Source organism: Rutidosis leptorrhynchoides, chromosome 5 (assembly GCF_046630445.1).
Source record: "Rutidosis leptorrhynchoides isolate AG116_Rl617_1_P2 chromosome 5, CSIRO_AGI_Rlap_v1, whole genome shotgun sequence".
Classification (NCBI taxonomy): Eukaryota; Viridiplantae; Streptophyta; class Magnoliopsida; order Asterales; family Asteraceae; genus Rutidosis; species Rutidosis leptorrhynchoides.
In genome coordinates this window covers 409,715,600-409,730,382 of record NC_092337.1, presented here as the reverse complement: position 1 = coordinate 409,730,382, position 14,783 = coordinate 409,715,600, and the positions used below count along the sequence as shown (strand labels likewise).

The following is a 14,783-nucleotide window of genomic DNA, read 5'->3' as shown; positions in this document are numbered from 1 at the left end:
CTTTTAACAAGAATATCAAGACCACAACCACCGGACTATATATCTTGTGACTAGCTAGGTAGCTAGTTTCTATCAAAGAATAAGTTGATAACTGTTAGTATAGCTACCTATGTTTATAACTGTATAACATCTAAAGTAAAAATAAGAAAGCTTAGTGATACAAGCTAAAGAATAAAAGCTTCTAAACAACCACGTACTGTACCTTCAATAATCATAGAGAATATGGGTAGAGGAAGAGTAGAATTAAAGAGAATTGAGAATAAAATCAACAGGCAAGTCACTTTCGCCAAACGTCGAAACGGGCTTTTGAAAAAAGCTTACGAGCTTTCTGTTTTATGCGATGCTGAAGTCGCTTTGATCATCTTCTCTAACAGAGGCAAACTATATGAATTTTGTAGCAGCTCAAGGTAAATTTCAATTAAATCTATAAATATGTCAAGTTGTGATTAGTTATATCCTATTTGCTATATTTGTGAATGTTTTTAAGTTTATGGTACAGATCTGCAAGTGGAAAACCATGAAAAGAAGAAATTTTACTACTTCTTATATGTATTTTTATGTATATGTACTTATATTTATGTATAAATGCTTGGACATTTTTGTTTCTTGTGTTATGATCATAAGGTTTCTATATTGGATTGATTTTTACACAAGCATAAAGTGATGAAAATTGTACAAAACTTGAAAAGGAATTTTTATCATGAACTTGAGTTTTCATTTCATGGCAGATCGAATGTAAATATAAAGATATAAGAATATAACTTCTCTCTCTTGCTTTCTCTATGCTTCTTTTTGTTGTGACCTTTTTTTATTATAAATAAAAATAAATATACAATATACAATTCAAGTTCTTAATTATGTTTTCAGATATATAATTAACCCCTGATCAGATCTAACATGTTTCAAGCTTTAGGGTTTGTTTGGCTATCTTTTTTTTCTAGGTTGGTGTTGGGTTGTTGTATTTGAAGTTTTTAGCTTAACTTCTAGTTATTACACACATTTTCCATATTTTACTGCAAATTTAGTTAAACATTGTAAATTTTTGTGTATGATAATACAAGTATCCAAGTAAGTCCAGGAAGTTTTTTAATTCAGACACTACTATAATTTTGTGCTTATTTAATTTGTTGTTTAATTTGTTCATAGCTTTTGTTTTAGGAAATCATCTGCATTAAAACATCACCTAATTAATTAAATCTTCATAGTTGTTGGCTCAAAATTTTGTGGTCATATGAGCTTACTCAATATCTGTTTTGTTCATCTTTTAAGACATCAAATACATATTAGGGATTTATGTTTTTTTTCGAGAATCACTAATTTTATTCGCACTCAAATTTTCACAACTGAGAATTACATCGATTGTTTGCGCGCTTGCTTGATATTATAAATTGTACTAGCTTATTAATTGTTAATTGAAGGCATTTGAGTTTCTATATTTGATCAACTTTAAGTATTTGTCTAGCAGCATGCTAAAAACGATCGAGAGGTATCAAAAATGTAGCTATGGAGCACCAGATCAGACGAATGTTTCGGCCAGGGAGGCGCTGGTGAGTTTTCTTTTCTCTGTGTTTTTTTCCTTTTCTTTTTATTTGAATTCGGATTCGGATATAATAAATAATATAAAAAATAAAAATATAGTTATGTGAATATTTATCAAGACAACCTGAGATAAACTTCAAGAATATAAAGACACCTCAACAAAGATTACCCCACCAACCCTGTGAAAACAACAAAACAAACATGGATTTATGATTGAAAAACATTCCTAAAATTGAAAGTCTTTAAATGAGATAATTTTGGGAGATTTGAAGTATTGTCTTTACAAACATATACTAGTATAGTATTGTTTTACCTAACAGAAGTTTTAGTGAACTAATACCTAACCTATTTAATGGCTGATAATTAGTCAGCTTTTTTATACCATTTGAAGTTTCGGATTGATAGTAGTTGCAATGAATCATATCACACAATAGGTAATCTTCATGTCCTACCTTGATTCATGCCAAAGTGATCTTACATAAGATCTGGATATTGTTGTTTATAAAAACAATAAAGAATTTATACTACAAGGTTATGTTTGCACGTCCTAGATCAATTTGGAAACTGCCTGCAAAAAATGAACTATTTTATGTAAAGAGGCTAAACATTTGATTTATTAAAAAATAAATAAATAAATAAATAAATAAATAAATAAATAAAAATAAAAAACTGTATATAGTTTAGAGGTTCATAATGTTAGACATAGATATGCAACTCATAAATTGAAGAAGTGTCACCTGTCTTTTAATAATGTTGACACCAAAAAGATTAAATCCTTTGGTCTTTACATTGCTTCCTTGGATAATTTCATGATTATGTTCTGATCCATAAAACTTTCCTCATGATCACCATCCATACCAAGTTCCAAACTTGCACATTGTGCAAAACCACGTGTCAATCACTCAGAAGCCTAAATTTGGCATTTCAAGATTTTCATGATAATAAATAGTTACATTTTGCATTAGTTTATTGTTTTCACAAAACTGATTCCACCCCCTAGTCATGAACCCAAACTACTGATTATGAATCATAGGAAGTTAGATTCACCTAACCATTTGTAAACCCTAGATTTCATTTCGGCATCGAAGGAAAATATTAAACGACAATCTTATTAGGTATAACGAGTCTATTTCTTACTAACATCACTTGGTGTCAACTCGTTTAATTTGAAAATGTAACCTACAAGAAAAACAACAATTCACCACCGAGGCATTTGCCTGAGTGGTATCGCGGTGGTGTTTAACACCCTCGCCGGGTAAGAGGTCCAGGGTTCGAACCTGGCTTCTGAATGACCAAATTAAACATGGACTGAAATAGGCTCCATTGAAGTTAGCCCAAAGGGAAGGTTTTACCGACCCGATCCGGGACTAAGGTCCGGCCCGCCTGCCCCTCGGGATGGTTTAAGGGTTCGGATCCCTGTGATCGTGGTTCGGGTTTTCTGCCCGAACGTGTGTGTGTGTGTGTGTGTGCAAATGATGACTAGGCTTCGGTCCGGACTGATGCAATCTTGCCGTTCAAAAAAAAAAAAAAAAACAACAATTCGCCCTATCATAAGTCGTAGCTGCATCGATTAATATGTGTCAACTACTGTATGGTGAAATATATTGATTACTCACAACTTTAAGTTTATAAGCTTGGCCGGAGGTTTATTCGGAAGCAATCTCTCTATCCGTCGAATAAAGAGATGGATGACTTTCTCTACTTTTGAGAGTATTTTCACTCTGGGCGGAGAATTGACTTGTATTTATTCTCCGATAGGAGAAAGATTGTCGAGATCTCACCTCCCACATACACCACTTACGTGTTGTTGTTGTTGTTGTTGTTGTTGTTGCTGCTGCTGCTGTTGTTGTTGTTTATAAGCTATTTACACTTCATTTTTCTAAGCAATGTGCAAAGGGATGTTACAAACTCTTCCACTTTACACTCTTAACACCCTTGCCAGGGCGAAACCGAAACAATACTCATGATCCATATCCTTTGAGATGCACGCAGTGGCGTACTTTCAGGAGTTTTTTTACCGATGCCAAAGTTTTTTTCACTAATATGATTGAATAGTGAACTGGTATGAAACATCGTCAAAGCGTTGACAAAATTGACAATATACATCAATAAACACACATAATAGTTTAACACGTCAAACTTTAAATTATTTTCTCCAATTATCTATAAGAGATAGAATTTTCAAATCTATGACTCTTGATTTGTATAATTGAAAGTCATCGGCATCAATTTTTTGTACAGGTTAGTATAATTAACACTTTTATTTCTCAATCAAGCATAACTCAGTTATAAACATATATACAAAGATTTGGATCTTCGGAGTCAGATGATCCCGACCGCCCCAAGGTAGATTCTCCACTGTAAGCACGAGTCACGTGCCCGTCACCACGAGAGGCTACAGTGGCGACTCTATGCTGTAACCCGTGAGGGTACGGGACCCCGCTAGTTTGAAAATTATCAGTAGAAAATACCTTTTAAATTTGTATAAGATACCACAAAATTTAACTGGACGACCCCATATATGTTTTAAAATTATAGTTTTTTCTTTAAAATGTATATGACACTACTATATTTAACGACTCGGACCCAATATATTTTCAGAACTTGTAATTTTTTGAAAGTAACTACCACTAAATAGCATTCAAATACAATTAGTAATGAAATTTTTTTTTTAGGACCCAATTGAATTTTCATCTAGTAATCGCTAGTGAGAGGCTATAACTCTTAGAGTTATTGACCAAAACTCTCACTTTCAAACGAACTATAACAATTCACTCTCAAAAAAAAAAAAAAAATATTGTAAAAAAATGCTTTTTCAAGTTGCAAGGTCCCTTGCGACTTGTGTAAGGATATTAGGACCCAAAACAACGCAAGTGATTCAACAAGATCACTCATCGATAGTAATTCTACAAGATTACTAACCCACTTAATGAACGAAAGATTATAAATGCAAGAAATGTAAATCGACACAAGAGATAACGTGGTTATATGCAATCGTTGTGATTGCTTTAGTCCACGGACCAACTAGAGAATGTATTTACTGAATATTTGTGGTGTGTTTACAATGAGTTACAAGAGGGTCTATTTATAGAATGGTTTAAGGATTAAGCTAAAAAACAATTCCTTGAAGCTTCATGTGAGTTTCCTGACAGCTTCATGGAGGCTACATGTGAGTTTCCTGACAGCTTCGTGGAAGCTACATGTGAGTTTCCTAACAACTTCGTAGAAGCTTCGTGTGAGTTTCCTGGAATCTTCCCTCTAATTGTTTAAAGTTCTCCATATCTCCAACAATCTCCCACTTGGAGACTTTGAACAAACCCAACCTTCGTCAACCCAAAATATCAACGATCTAACCAAGAACGTTAAACCACCATTATACCGCCAAACTCCATTTGGGACACGCACACTCAACACATACTTCGGATGAGCAGTCTTTCGATACAAGGTCTTCAACACTACTTGTTAGAATTGAAACATTAACTCTCTAATTCTCTAGTTGGGGTCTTCTCTCATCAATTCATTAGAAGACCAATTGAGGTAATGCAAAACCTCAATTTCTCTGTCGTAACAACCTTAGTAAACATATCAGCAGCATTCTTCGTACCAAGGATTTTCTCCAATAATAAAGTACCATCATTTATATGTTGTCGAATAAAATGATACCTTATCTTGATGTGTTTCGTACGACTATGAAACACCGGATTTTTCCCAAGATAAACCGCACTTTGATTATCACAATTCAAGACGCAATAGTCTTGTCTTTTACCCAACTCACCTAAGAAGTTTTTCAACCAAACAAGCTCTTTAGAAGCTTCTGCAATAGCCATATATTCGGCTTCGGTGGTTGATAAAGCAACACTCTTTTGTAGTCGAGACATCCAACTAACCGCCGTCTTCCCTATTGTGAAAACATAACCCGTAGTGCTTTTCCCCGAATCATCACATCCACCCAAATCAGCATCCGCATAACCCTAAGTATGAGATTGTTTTTGGAGAAACACAATCCCATATTAGAAGTACCTTTCAAATAACGAAGCAACCATTTAACCGCTTCCTAATGCTCTTTCCCCGGATTTGACATATAACGACTTACAACTCCCACTGCTTGAGCAATATCGGGTCTTGTACAAACCATGGCATACATAATACTACCCACGGCCGATGCATATGGAACTTTTTCCATATCCGTTTTGTCTTTTACCGTCTTTGGTGATTGACTTTTCGATAACTTAATCGTGCTACCCAAAGGCATAGAACGAGCTTTTGAATTCTCTATATTAAACCTCTCTACTACTTTCCCAATATATTTGGATTGAGACAAGTATAGAGTACCTTTCACACGATCATGCACAATACTCATGCCAAGTATTTGCCTAGCACCACCAAGATCTTTCATCTCGAATTCACGGGAAAGTAATCCCTTTAACTTGTTAATTTCGGACATGTTGGAACCTGCAAGTAACATGTCATCAACATACAACAATAAGATTATATAAGAAGACTTGAGTTTCTTCAAGTAGCAACAGTGATCCGCTTCACATCTTAAGAAACCAATCTCTTTCATAAAATCATCAAACTTCAAGTACCATTGCCGAGGTGCTTGCTTCAATCCATACAAACTTTTCTTTAGCTTACAAGCCCACTTCTCTTTACCCTTTACCTCAAAGCCCTCAGGTTACCTCATGTAGATCTCTTCAACAAGATCACCATGCAAGAATGCGGTCTTCACATCTAGTTGCTCTAGATGCAAGTCTTCGGATGTAACCATAGAAAGTACCAAACGGATAGTAGTCATTTTAACTACTGGTGAAAATATCTCTTTGTAGTCAACCCCTTCCTTTTGTTGAAAGCCTTTGACTACCAAACGAGCCTTGTACCTTTTCTTGCCATCCAACTCATTCTTGATTCGACACACCTATTTACTTTGCAATGCCCTTTTATCATGAGGTAACTTCACTAGTGACCAAGTTTTATTCTTCTCAAGTGACTCCATCTCTTCTTTCATGGCAAGCTCCCATTGTATGGATTCTTTTGTCTTCCTTGCCTCAAAGTAACTTTCGGGTTCACCATTCTCGGTATAGAGCAAGTAGTTTGCTGATGGAGAATACCTAGGATTAGGTTTGGGCACTCTAGTCGAGCGTCTTAGTGTAGGAGCAACCGAAATGGTTGGACCGGTTTCATTTGTGTCCTCCTCATCACTAGAACTCGCACTATGTTCGGAATCATCACCGCTTTCCGAATCATTTCCATCATTAGCATTTTCTGACACCTCACCGTTAATTGGCAATTCATTGTTACCCGTACTCCCACTAGAACCTGCAAGATCATCAATAGAAACATCGTCAAAAGTAACATGATCCGGTTTAGGACTCCCCGTTTCCGGTTTGCCAAAAACCGAATCTTCATCAAAGGCAACATCACGAGAACGAATCACTTTTCTAGCCTCGTTATCCCAACAACGATAACCCATTTCATCCGACCCGTAACCTACACTTCTTTGACTTAGCTTCAAGCTTGTCTCTATCCGCATCTTTGGTCTTCACATATGCATTACACCCAAAGATCCTAAGGTGATTATAACTCACCTTCTTACCTTGCCATTCTTCCTCGGGAATTCGGAAACCCAACGGTGTTGAGGGTCCCCTATTTATCAAATAAGACGCCGTGTTAACCGCATCCGCCCAAAACATTTTAGGAAAACCGGCATGTAGTCTCATACTCTTTGCCCTTTCATTTAACGTACGATTCATATGTTCGGCGACCCCATTGTGTTGCGGTGTCTCCGGTACCGTTTTTAACATTCTAATACCGAGCTTTGCACAATGGTCTTTAAACTCAAGACTACCATATTCCCCTCCATTATCCGACTTCAAGCACTTGACTTTCAAATTAGTCTCATTTTCTACCATAGCTTTCCACTTCACAAATGTATTAAATACATCAGATTTAGCTTTAAGAAAATAAACCCATACCTTTCGAGTGGAGTCGTCAATGAAGGTGACATAATAGCGAGAACCTCCATGTGATTCTACATTGGTTGGACCAAACACATCCGTATGAACAAGCTCCAATTTCTCCAACTTAGGAGCATTTCCCGATTTCCCAAAAGTCACCTTCTTTTGCTTCCCATATACACATGGTTCGCAAAATCCAAGTTCTATCTTTTTCAAATCTGGAATTCTCCCACTCGAAACAAGCATCTTCATACCCTTCTCACTCATATGCCCGAGTCTTCGGTGCCATAGAGTTGATTCGGACTCAACATTAACCGTAGCAACCACCGTGTCTTCATCAAACACTTTAACCATATAAAGAGTTCCCCTTTTATGTCCACGAGCCACGACACAATTACCCTTAACCACCTTCCATTGGCGGTTTTCAAAAGTAACCGCGTTACCTTCATCATCTAATTGACCAACCGAAATAAGTTTCCTTTTTAATTTAGGAATGTACCTTACGTTTTTCAAGGTCCAATTAGAGCCAAGAGTAGTCTTCAATACAACATCTCCAATGCCCTCTACATTGAGTTTTTTGTCGTCCGCCAATCTCACCTTGCCTTGATATGAACGGAAATTCTTCATCATGCTTTTGACATGAGTAGCATGAAACGAAGCTCCCGAATCCAAAATCTAAGACTCCATAGAATTTTCAACACTACATAAAAGTGCATCATCACTTTCTTCCGCGGTCAAGTTCACACCTTTCGCCGGACCATTTTTACAATTCCTTTGAAAGTGCCCTTTTTGATTGCAACCCCAACAAACAGCTTCACTTCTATCTTTCGATGGATACCTCTTCTTAGACTTCTTTCTACTCTTCTTCTCACCGCGATCAAATTTCCTACCACGGTTGTCGGTAATTAACAAAGAACCGGATGTCGATTCCCCCGAGTTTCTCCTACGAGTATCTTCACCAAGAATCAAATCCCTTATTTCTTCAAACGCTAGCTTAGTAGTTCCCGTAGAGCTACTAACTGCGGTAACCATACCCGACCAACTTTCCGGTAATGATGAAAGCAAGATTAGTGCCTTTAACTCATCATCAAACACAATATCTACCGATGCTAACCTTGATATGATGTTGTTGAACTCGTTGATATGATCTGTTGCACTCGTACCTTCCTTCATCTTCGTATTGAACAATTATTGCATTAGAAAAACCTTTTTAGAAGCGGTAGGTTTCTCATACATGTTAGAGAGTGCTTTCAAGCAAGCAAACGTCGTCTTCTCATTCACAACATTGTATGCAACGTTCTTAGCAAGTGAAAGACGAATAGCGCCCAAAGCTTGACGATCCAAAAGCGTCCAATCGGCATCGTTCATGCTTTCAGGCTTGGTCTCTAACAAGGGTTGGTGTAGCTTCTTTTGATACAAGTAATCTTCAATTTGCATCTTCCAAAAGCCAAAGTCTCTCCCATCGAATCGGTCGATTCTAAACTTTCCGTCTTCCGCCATCGTTCCCTTAACGAAACCTTTTGCTCTGATACCAGTTGTAAGGATATTAGGACCCAAAACATCGCAAGTGATTCAACAAGATCACTCATCGATAGTAATTCTACAAGATTACTAACCCACTTAATGAACGAAAGATTATAAATGCAAGAAATGTAAATCGACACAAGAGATAACGTGGTTATATGCAATCGTTGTGATTGCTTTAGTCCACGGACCAACTAGAGAATGTATTTACTGAATATTTGTGGTGTGTTTACAATGAGTTACAAGAGGGTCTAATTATAGAATGGTTTAAGGATTAAGCTAAAAAACAATTCCTTGAAGCTTCATGTGAGTTTCCTGACAGCTTCATGGAGGCTACATGTGAGTTTCCTGACAGCTTCGTGGAAGCTACATGTGAGTTTCCTAACAACTTCGTAGAAGCTTCGTGTGAGTTTCCTGGAATCTTCCCTCTAATTGTTTAAAGTTCTCCATATCTCCAACAACTTGTTTCAATTTTGTAATAAGTTTTGTAAACTTTTAAACAATAGGATCAAGGTTACAATTTATAGTGAAAAGTTGAATCTTTTCCTATACCGAACAACTTGATGGAACGTTCCATGTCGTGTTTTACGAACACACCCTCGCGATCCGCGAGATTCTTGATCTTCCAGACTACAAAACTCTCGACTACCTTTCTCTCGTTTTGACCTCGTGCCTCGCGTATCTTTCAGAGCTCCTGATTTGCGACACAAGCATGTGATCCGAGTGCAACCATCTGCTCGATCTTCATCTTCATTCAATCTTCACATTCAACGGATGTGACACGAATTGTTACACTAGTCATATGCTTTAGTTATTCATGTGAATTCTGAGCACCTCATTACCAACTCTGTTGAACAACCCCGATGTATACGTAAACATATAACTAAACATGACCCTAAAATGTAACCAAAAACGTAAAGCATAGACCATAAACATAAACTGTAAAGGTAAAAAGTAAATGTAAAACCTAAATGTAAACTGAATTCGTTGAACGTAACTAGAAGTAAAATGTAAACGTAATGTACACACACACACACACACACACACACACACACACACACACACACACACACACACACACACACACACATATATATATATATATATATATATATATATATATATATATATATATATATATATATATATATATATATATATATATATATATATATGGGGGTAGGATCAAGAGGGAAGTAACCAATCGGGGGGAAGCGGGGGGAAGCAAATTTTTTTTTTCTTTTTTTGAAAAAACTTTGTTCACGAACATTATAGATGAGATGAAAATATGAACATTTAGTAGAGACACTTTGTGATAAATGTTTTTATTTTGGCGGGAAAACGCTCGAAGAAGTAATATATAACAAATATCGTGTTTTTCGAGCGTATTTTGAGGTTTTAGCTATTGGGGTTTAGATATTAGGATTTAGATATTAGGGTTTATAGGGTTTAGATATTAGGGTTTAGAAATTTAGGGTTTAGGGTTTAGATTTATGGTTTAGATTTAGGATTTAGATTGAGTTTTTAACAAGAACGGTTTAGAGTTTAGGGTTTAGGGTTTAGGCATAAACCCAAAACATCAAACCCTAAACCTTAAACCCTAAACCCTAAACTCTAAATCGGGCTAAATTTTACTTCACAAAACATGGAAAAAAAACGTTCATATTCTTCACGAACAATATTATCTTGAATGTTATTTTTGTCGATCGTTTTCCCGCCTAAATAATAACATTCATCACGAAGTGTCTCTTCTAAATGTTCATATTTTCGTGTGATCTTGACGCCGGAAAAAAAATTCAAAAAAAACGAAAAAAAAAAATTCGCTTCCCCCCGCTTCCCCTCGATTGGTTACTTCCCCATTGATCCTGTCCCTATATATATATATATATATATATATATATATATATATATATATATATATATATATATATATATATATATATATATATATATATATAAAGCTTGGCTTGCGTGGTATGGAGTGAGATCCAACTTAGAGTACTGCCATCCGAGGTTCGATTCTCACTCCAAACATGGAGTTTCCAACCTTTGATGGTACTGCCAACATTAATGCGATTTGGAAAGGTCTCCAGTAGGTTTTCCCGACCTTCGATGGTACTGCCAACATCGTCGCGATTTGTGTTTCCTCCTAACGCACGTGTGTGTAGCAAATGAGAGCATTCGATGTCGATATCGTCGTTCAAAAAATAAAACATATGCAATTATAAAGAATAAATATATGAAATGATAAAATATAAGAGCATTGGGTGTCGTGTGGTCAATTTTTTGTGTCTTTGATAACTGGACGTTGACTGGACCGACACTGAAACATCGGGGAAAAACTTTAAAAGTCGTTCAGTGTCGGTTTTCAGTGTTCTAAAGAGAGAAAATATTTATCATGTATTACTTTTTAGTTATTCGTTTATATATTTTTAGTTAGATAATTTATATTAGTCAATTTATTTTATTTATAGTTAATTTATTTTAGAAATAACACACTTAAAAATAACACAACACAAAATAAAACAACGAATACATAAAGTTCTAAATACTATTACATAAATTAAAACTACGAGTATACAATAAAATAAACTGCTAAAATACTAAACGTTACATAAATTAAAAACGAGTATATTAAATTACTAAATCGTATCCTAAAATACAAATTCAAATTTCCTCAATCCTCTCATCACTGACGTGTTCGTCCTCATCACTACTCTCGTTATTGCAGAAAGGATGAAAACTTTCATCTATGAATTAAAAGATACAATGCAATTTGGATGTCGTATATCTTGGCTTCCCCAACGAGTTCATATTATTTTTCCGAATGTGAAAAAAATAGAAATATTTGTTTAGTCGTTGAAATACAAAACACCCGAGTGCAAAAAAAGTATTTCTTCGGTAAAAAAACGTATACAATGTTGATAAATTAACGTCACGAACGTTTATATCATTTAACGATTTTTTCTCTTCACCCGTATGTTTCTTTTTATCCGAGTCTAATTCACTCTCAAAATAAGCGTCGATTGATACGATACCGTTGTTGGATTTAGACTTTTTTTTTTTGTTTGTTAAAGGAATTTGTTAAAATTGGGGTTGTGTTTTAGAGAGAAATGATATTCATTAATAGAGAGAGGTTGCCCTAAGCTAGATCCATCAACATATATCATATATAAGCTCATGAGTTTCTACGTTACTCTAAAATCAATTAGTAATAAAAGTAGGTTTGTCTAAACTTATATGCATATATTTCTTTGTATCAGTTTCCGATGTAGGTCCATTGTGCATTTTCTTAACCCATTGACATGCCTTAATTAATCTTAAAAAGTCAACTACCCACACACCCAATTGACACGCCTTAATTCAAAATTGTATACAATTCTTTCATCTTAGAAATTGAATGTTTGCTGGGCCAATGCCCCTTTGATATTAATCTGAGTAATTTAACATTAACATGACCATGGTTATTGTTATAGGACTTCAGTGATACTGGTAGTAATAACTATAACTAGTAGTAATAATCAGATAAAAAGAAGCAATTTACTAACTTTTTTTCTGTAACTGTATAGTAAATACTTATCAAATTTGCATTCTTAAAATTATTTACTAAGTGATCCCACCCTTTCATTAACATTTTTAGCCATTAGTTAGATCAATGTTCTAGCAACTTGTGGAATTCACTCTCTAAGTTCATTGTAACAAACTATTCAGTTTCAATACAACTTGTGACTCTTTCATCTCAATCTTATTCTATACAATCACATACACAATCTAGATATGAATTTGTGGTCCTACAGATCTAGTATTTAATTTCGTTTATTCGAGTTACAGGAGATAAGTAGTCAGCAGGAGTATTTGAAACTTAAGGCACGGTACGAAGCCCTACAACGATCGCAGAGGTAACAAAACTGGATAACAAAAGAGTGCCAAAATTTGTTTTATCCTTTTTCTTTTCCAAACTAGCTGCAGAAAATAAACGGTCGACCCGAAATACTTTTTGGCCCAAAAGTTTCAAAAAGAGGGTCAAGTATATGACAGTTCACAAGTTATATTATTTCAAAATAGAATCACACATTTCGGATAAAAGATATGGAAAGTTTTTGTATTTTTGCATTATTGAAGTACATTTTGTAAGATTTGTAACAACTATTGATCTATCTAGAATGGATTCAATAATAAGCAAATGGGCTGATTGTCTCATCTTTTATTAAAATAGACTCAAAATTTTTAATATTTGATTTGCTTGTAATCGACATTTAGGAATCTACTAGGTGAGGATCTTGGCCCTTTACACTGCAAGGAGCTCGAGTTGCTAGAAAAACAGCTCGATACGTCTCTCAAACATATCAGATCAGCCCGGGTAATAAACTTAACATTATAACCTAGTACCGTAATAATCTACACTTGATCAAGTGAAACAGCATTTTAACATAATTAATTAATGAACTTACAGACACAGCTGATGTTGGACACACTTTCAGATCTTCAAAAAAAGGTAACAGACTGTCACATGAAAAAAAGGTCGAAGGTTTTCCCTGTTCGGACTACCCGGGAGGGCGAGTAATCCGACCTCATATTCTGATGTACGCAGCCCAGCAAGATTACTCCCTGGCTGTTTCCAAACCATCCCTGGCCACCACTAAATATTCTCCCTAAACGGGATTCGAACATGTGACAGTGTGACTGTGTGTGAGACTGTCACATGCCGGTTTTTATATATCTTATGCACTCTTATGATTGTTGTAATTCTACAGGAACTTGCACTAAATGAAGCAAACAGGACCTTAAAGCAAAGGGTATGTTAATTATTTCGAAATTCTAAGGTCACAATTACTCTGACCAATTTTTTTTTTTTTTTTTTTTTTGCTACAAGCCCATAATATATATTTTGCTTAAGCAAATTAATAACATAAGTGCAGTGGTATGTAAAATTGGTTTGCAGTTGATAGAAGGAAATCAATTTGACTCGCTACAATGGTATCCACATGTACAACAAGAAGTATGCTATGACAGACACCCTGCACCTCAACATCAGACCGATGAAGCCTTCTTTCAACCGCTAGAATGTGGACCAAGTTTGCAAATCGGGTACATACTAATCACATTTTTCTTATTTGACCCTTTTGATACATATTACACAAACCAAATTGTCCTGTATCTAAACAAAATTATGAGGTTTTCTCTGTTCGGGTTGTCCGGAAGAGTGAGTATTTTTACTTTGGTGTACACGGCCTAACCGAATTAATCTGTGACCCTTTCTAAACCTTCCTTGACCACTACAAGATTTGAACCCGAGACCTCTTGCAAGGATCTTAGGCGCCAACCACTAGGCTCTTAGTGATGGCTAAATCGTCCTGTATTTAAACAAGCAGTTCACATTGTCATCTAATATTGCACTTGAATTTTTAGGTATCAAACAGAAGAAGCAGGGCCAAGTATGAATACTAGTTACTTACAAGGATGGTTGCCATGTTGAAAAACTATGACACAATAATCAGTTTGTGGGAATGCATAAAATTGATCCCAGGTGTGTTTAATTAATCTTTATTATAAAGCACATTTAACTAATGTTAACATGAGTTCTACGTATAACGTTGAAAACTATTGTATAACTTTTATCTTATAAAAGTTTTATATATGTTAGTCGAATATATATCATGTAAAAGTTTCAATGTTTATGTATACTCTGACTTATCAGTTTAGTACTAGTTTGCTAAGTGGAATATGATCATTTCAAGTTGTATATGTACCTTTAGGACCATAAAG

The 14,783-nt window shown here is 35.4% G+C and overlaps 1 protein-coding gene across 1 annotated transcript; it reads left to right on the top strand.

Annotated features, from left to right (window-relative positions):
- Nucleotides 1-222: 222 nt before the first annotated feature.
- On the top strand, nucleotides 223-14,493 carry LOC139846970 (agamous-like MADS-box protein MADS4). Its single transcript, XM_071836556.1, has 8 exons — nucleotides 223-407; nucleotides 1,466-1,547; nucleotides 12,849-12,916; nucleotides 13,278-13,377; nucleotides 13,471-13,512; nucleotides 13,772-13,813; nucleotides 13,960-14,105; nucleotides 14,427-14,493. The coding sequence occupies exons 1-8, from the start codon at nucleotides 223-225 to the stop codon at nucleotides 14,491-14,493; spliced, it is 732 nt and encodes a 243-aa protein (XP_071692657.1).
- Nucleotides 14,494-14,783: the final 290 nt, after the last annotated feature.

Bases quoted from the DNA above. Each gene is read 5' to 3' on its own strand.
- LOC139846970 (XM_071836556.1), top strand. From the start codon at position 223: ATGGGTAGAGGAAGAGTAGAATTAAAGAGAATTGAGAATAAAATCAAC. The intron at 408-1,465 runs GTAAATTTCAAT...TTTGTCTAGCAG, and splicing joins GAATTTTGTAGCAGCTCAAG to CATGCTAAAAACGATCGAGA. The intron at 13,814-13,959 runs GTATGTTAATTA...ATTGGTTTGCAG, and splicing joins ACAGGACCTTAAAGCAAAGG to TTGATAGAAGGAAATCAATT.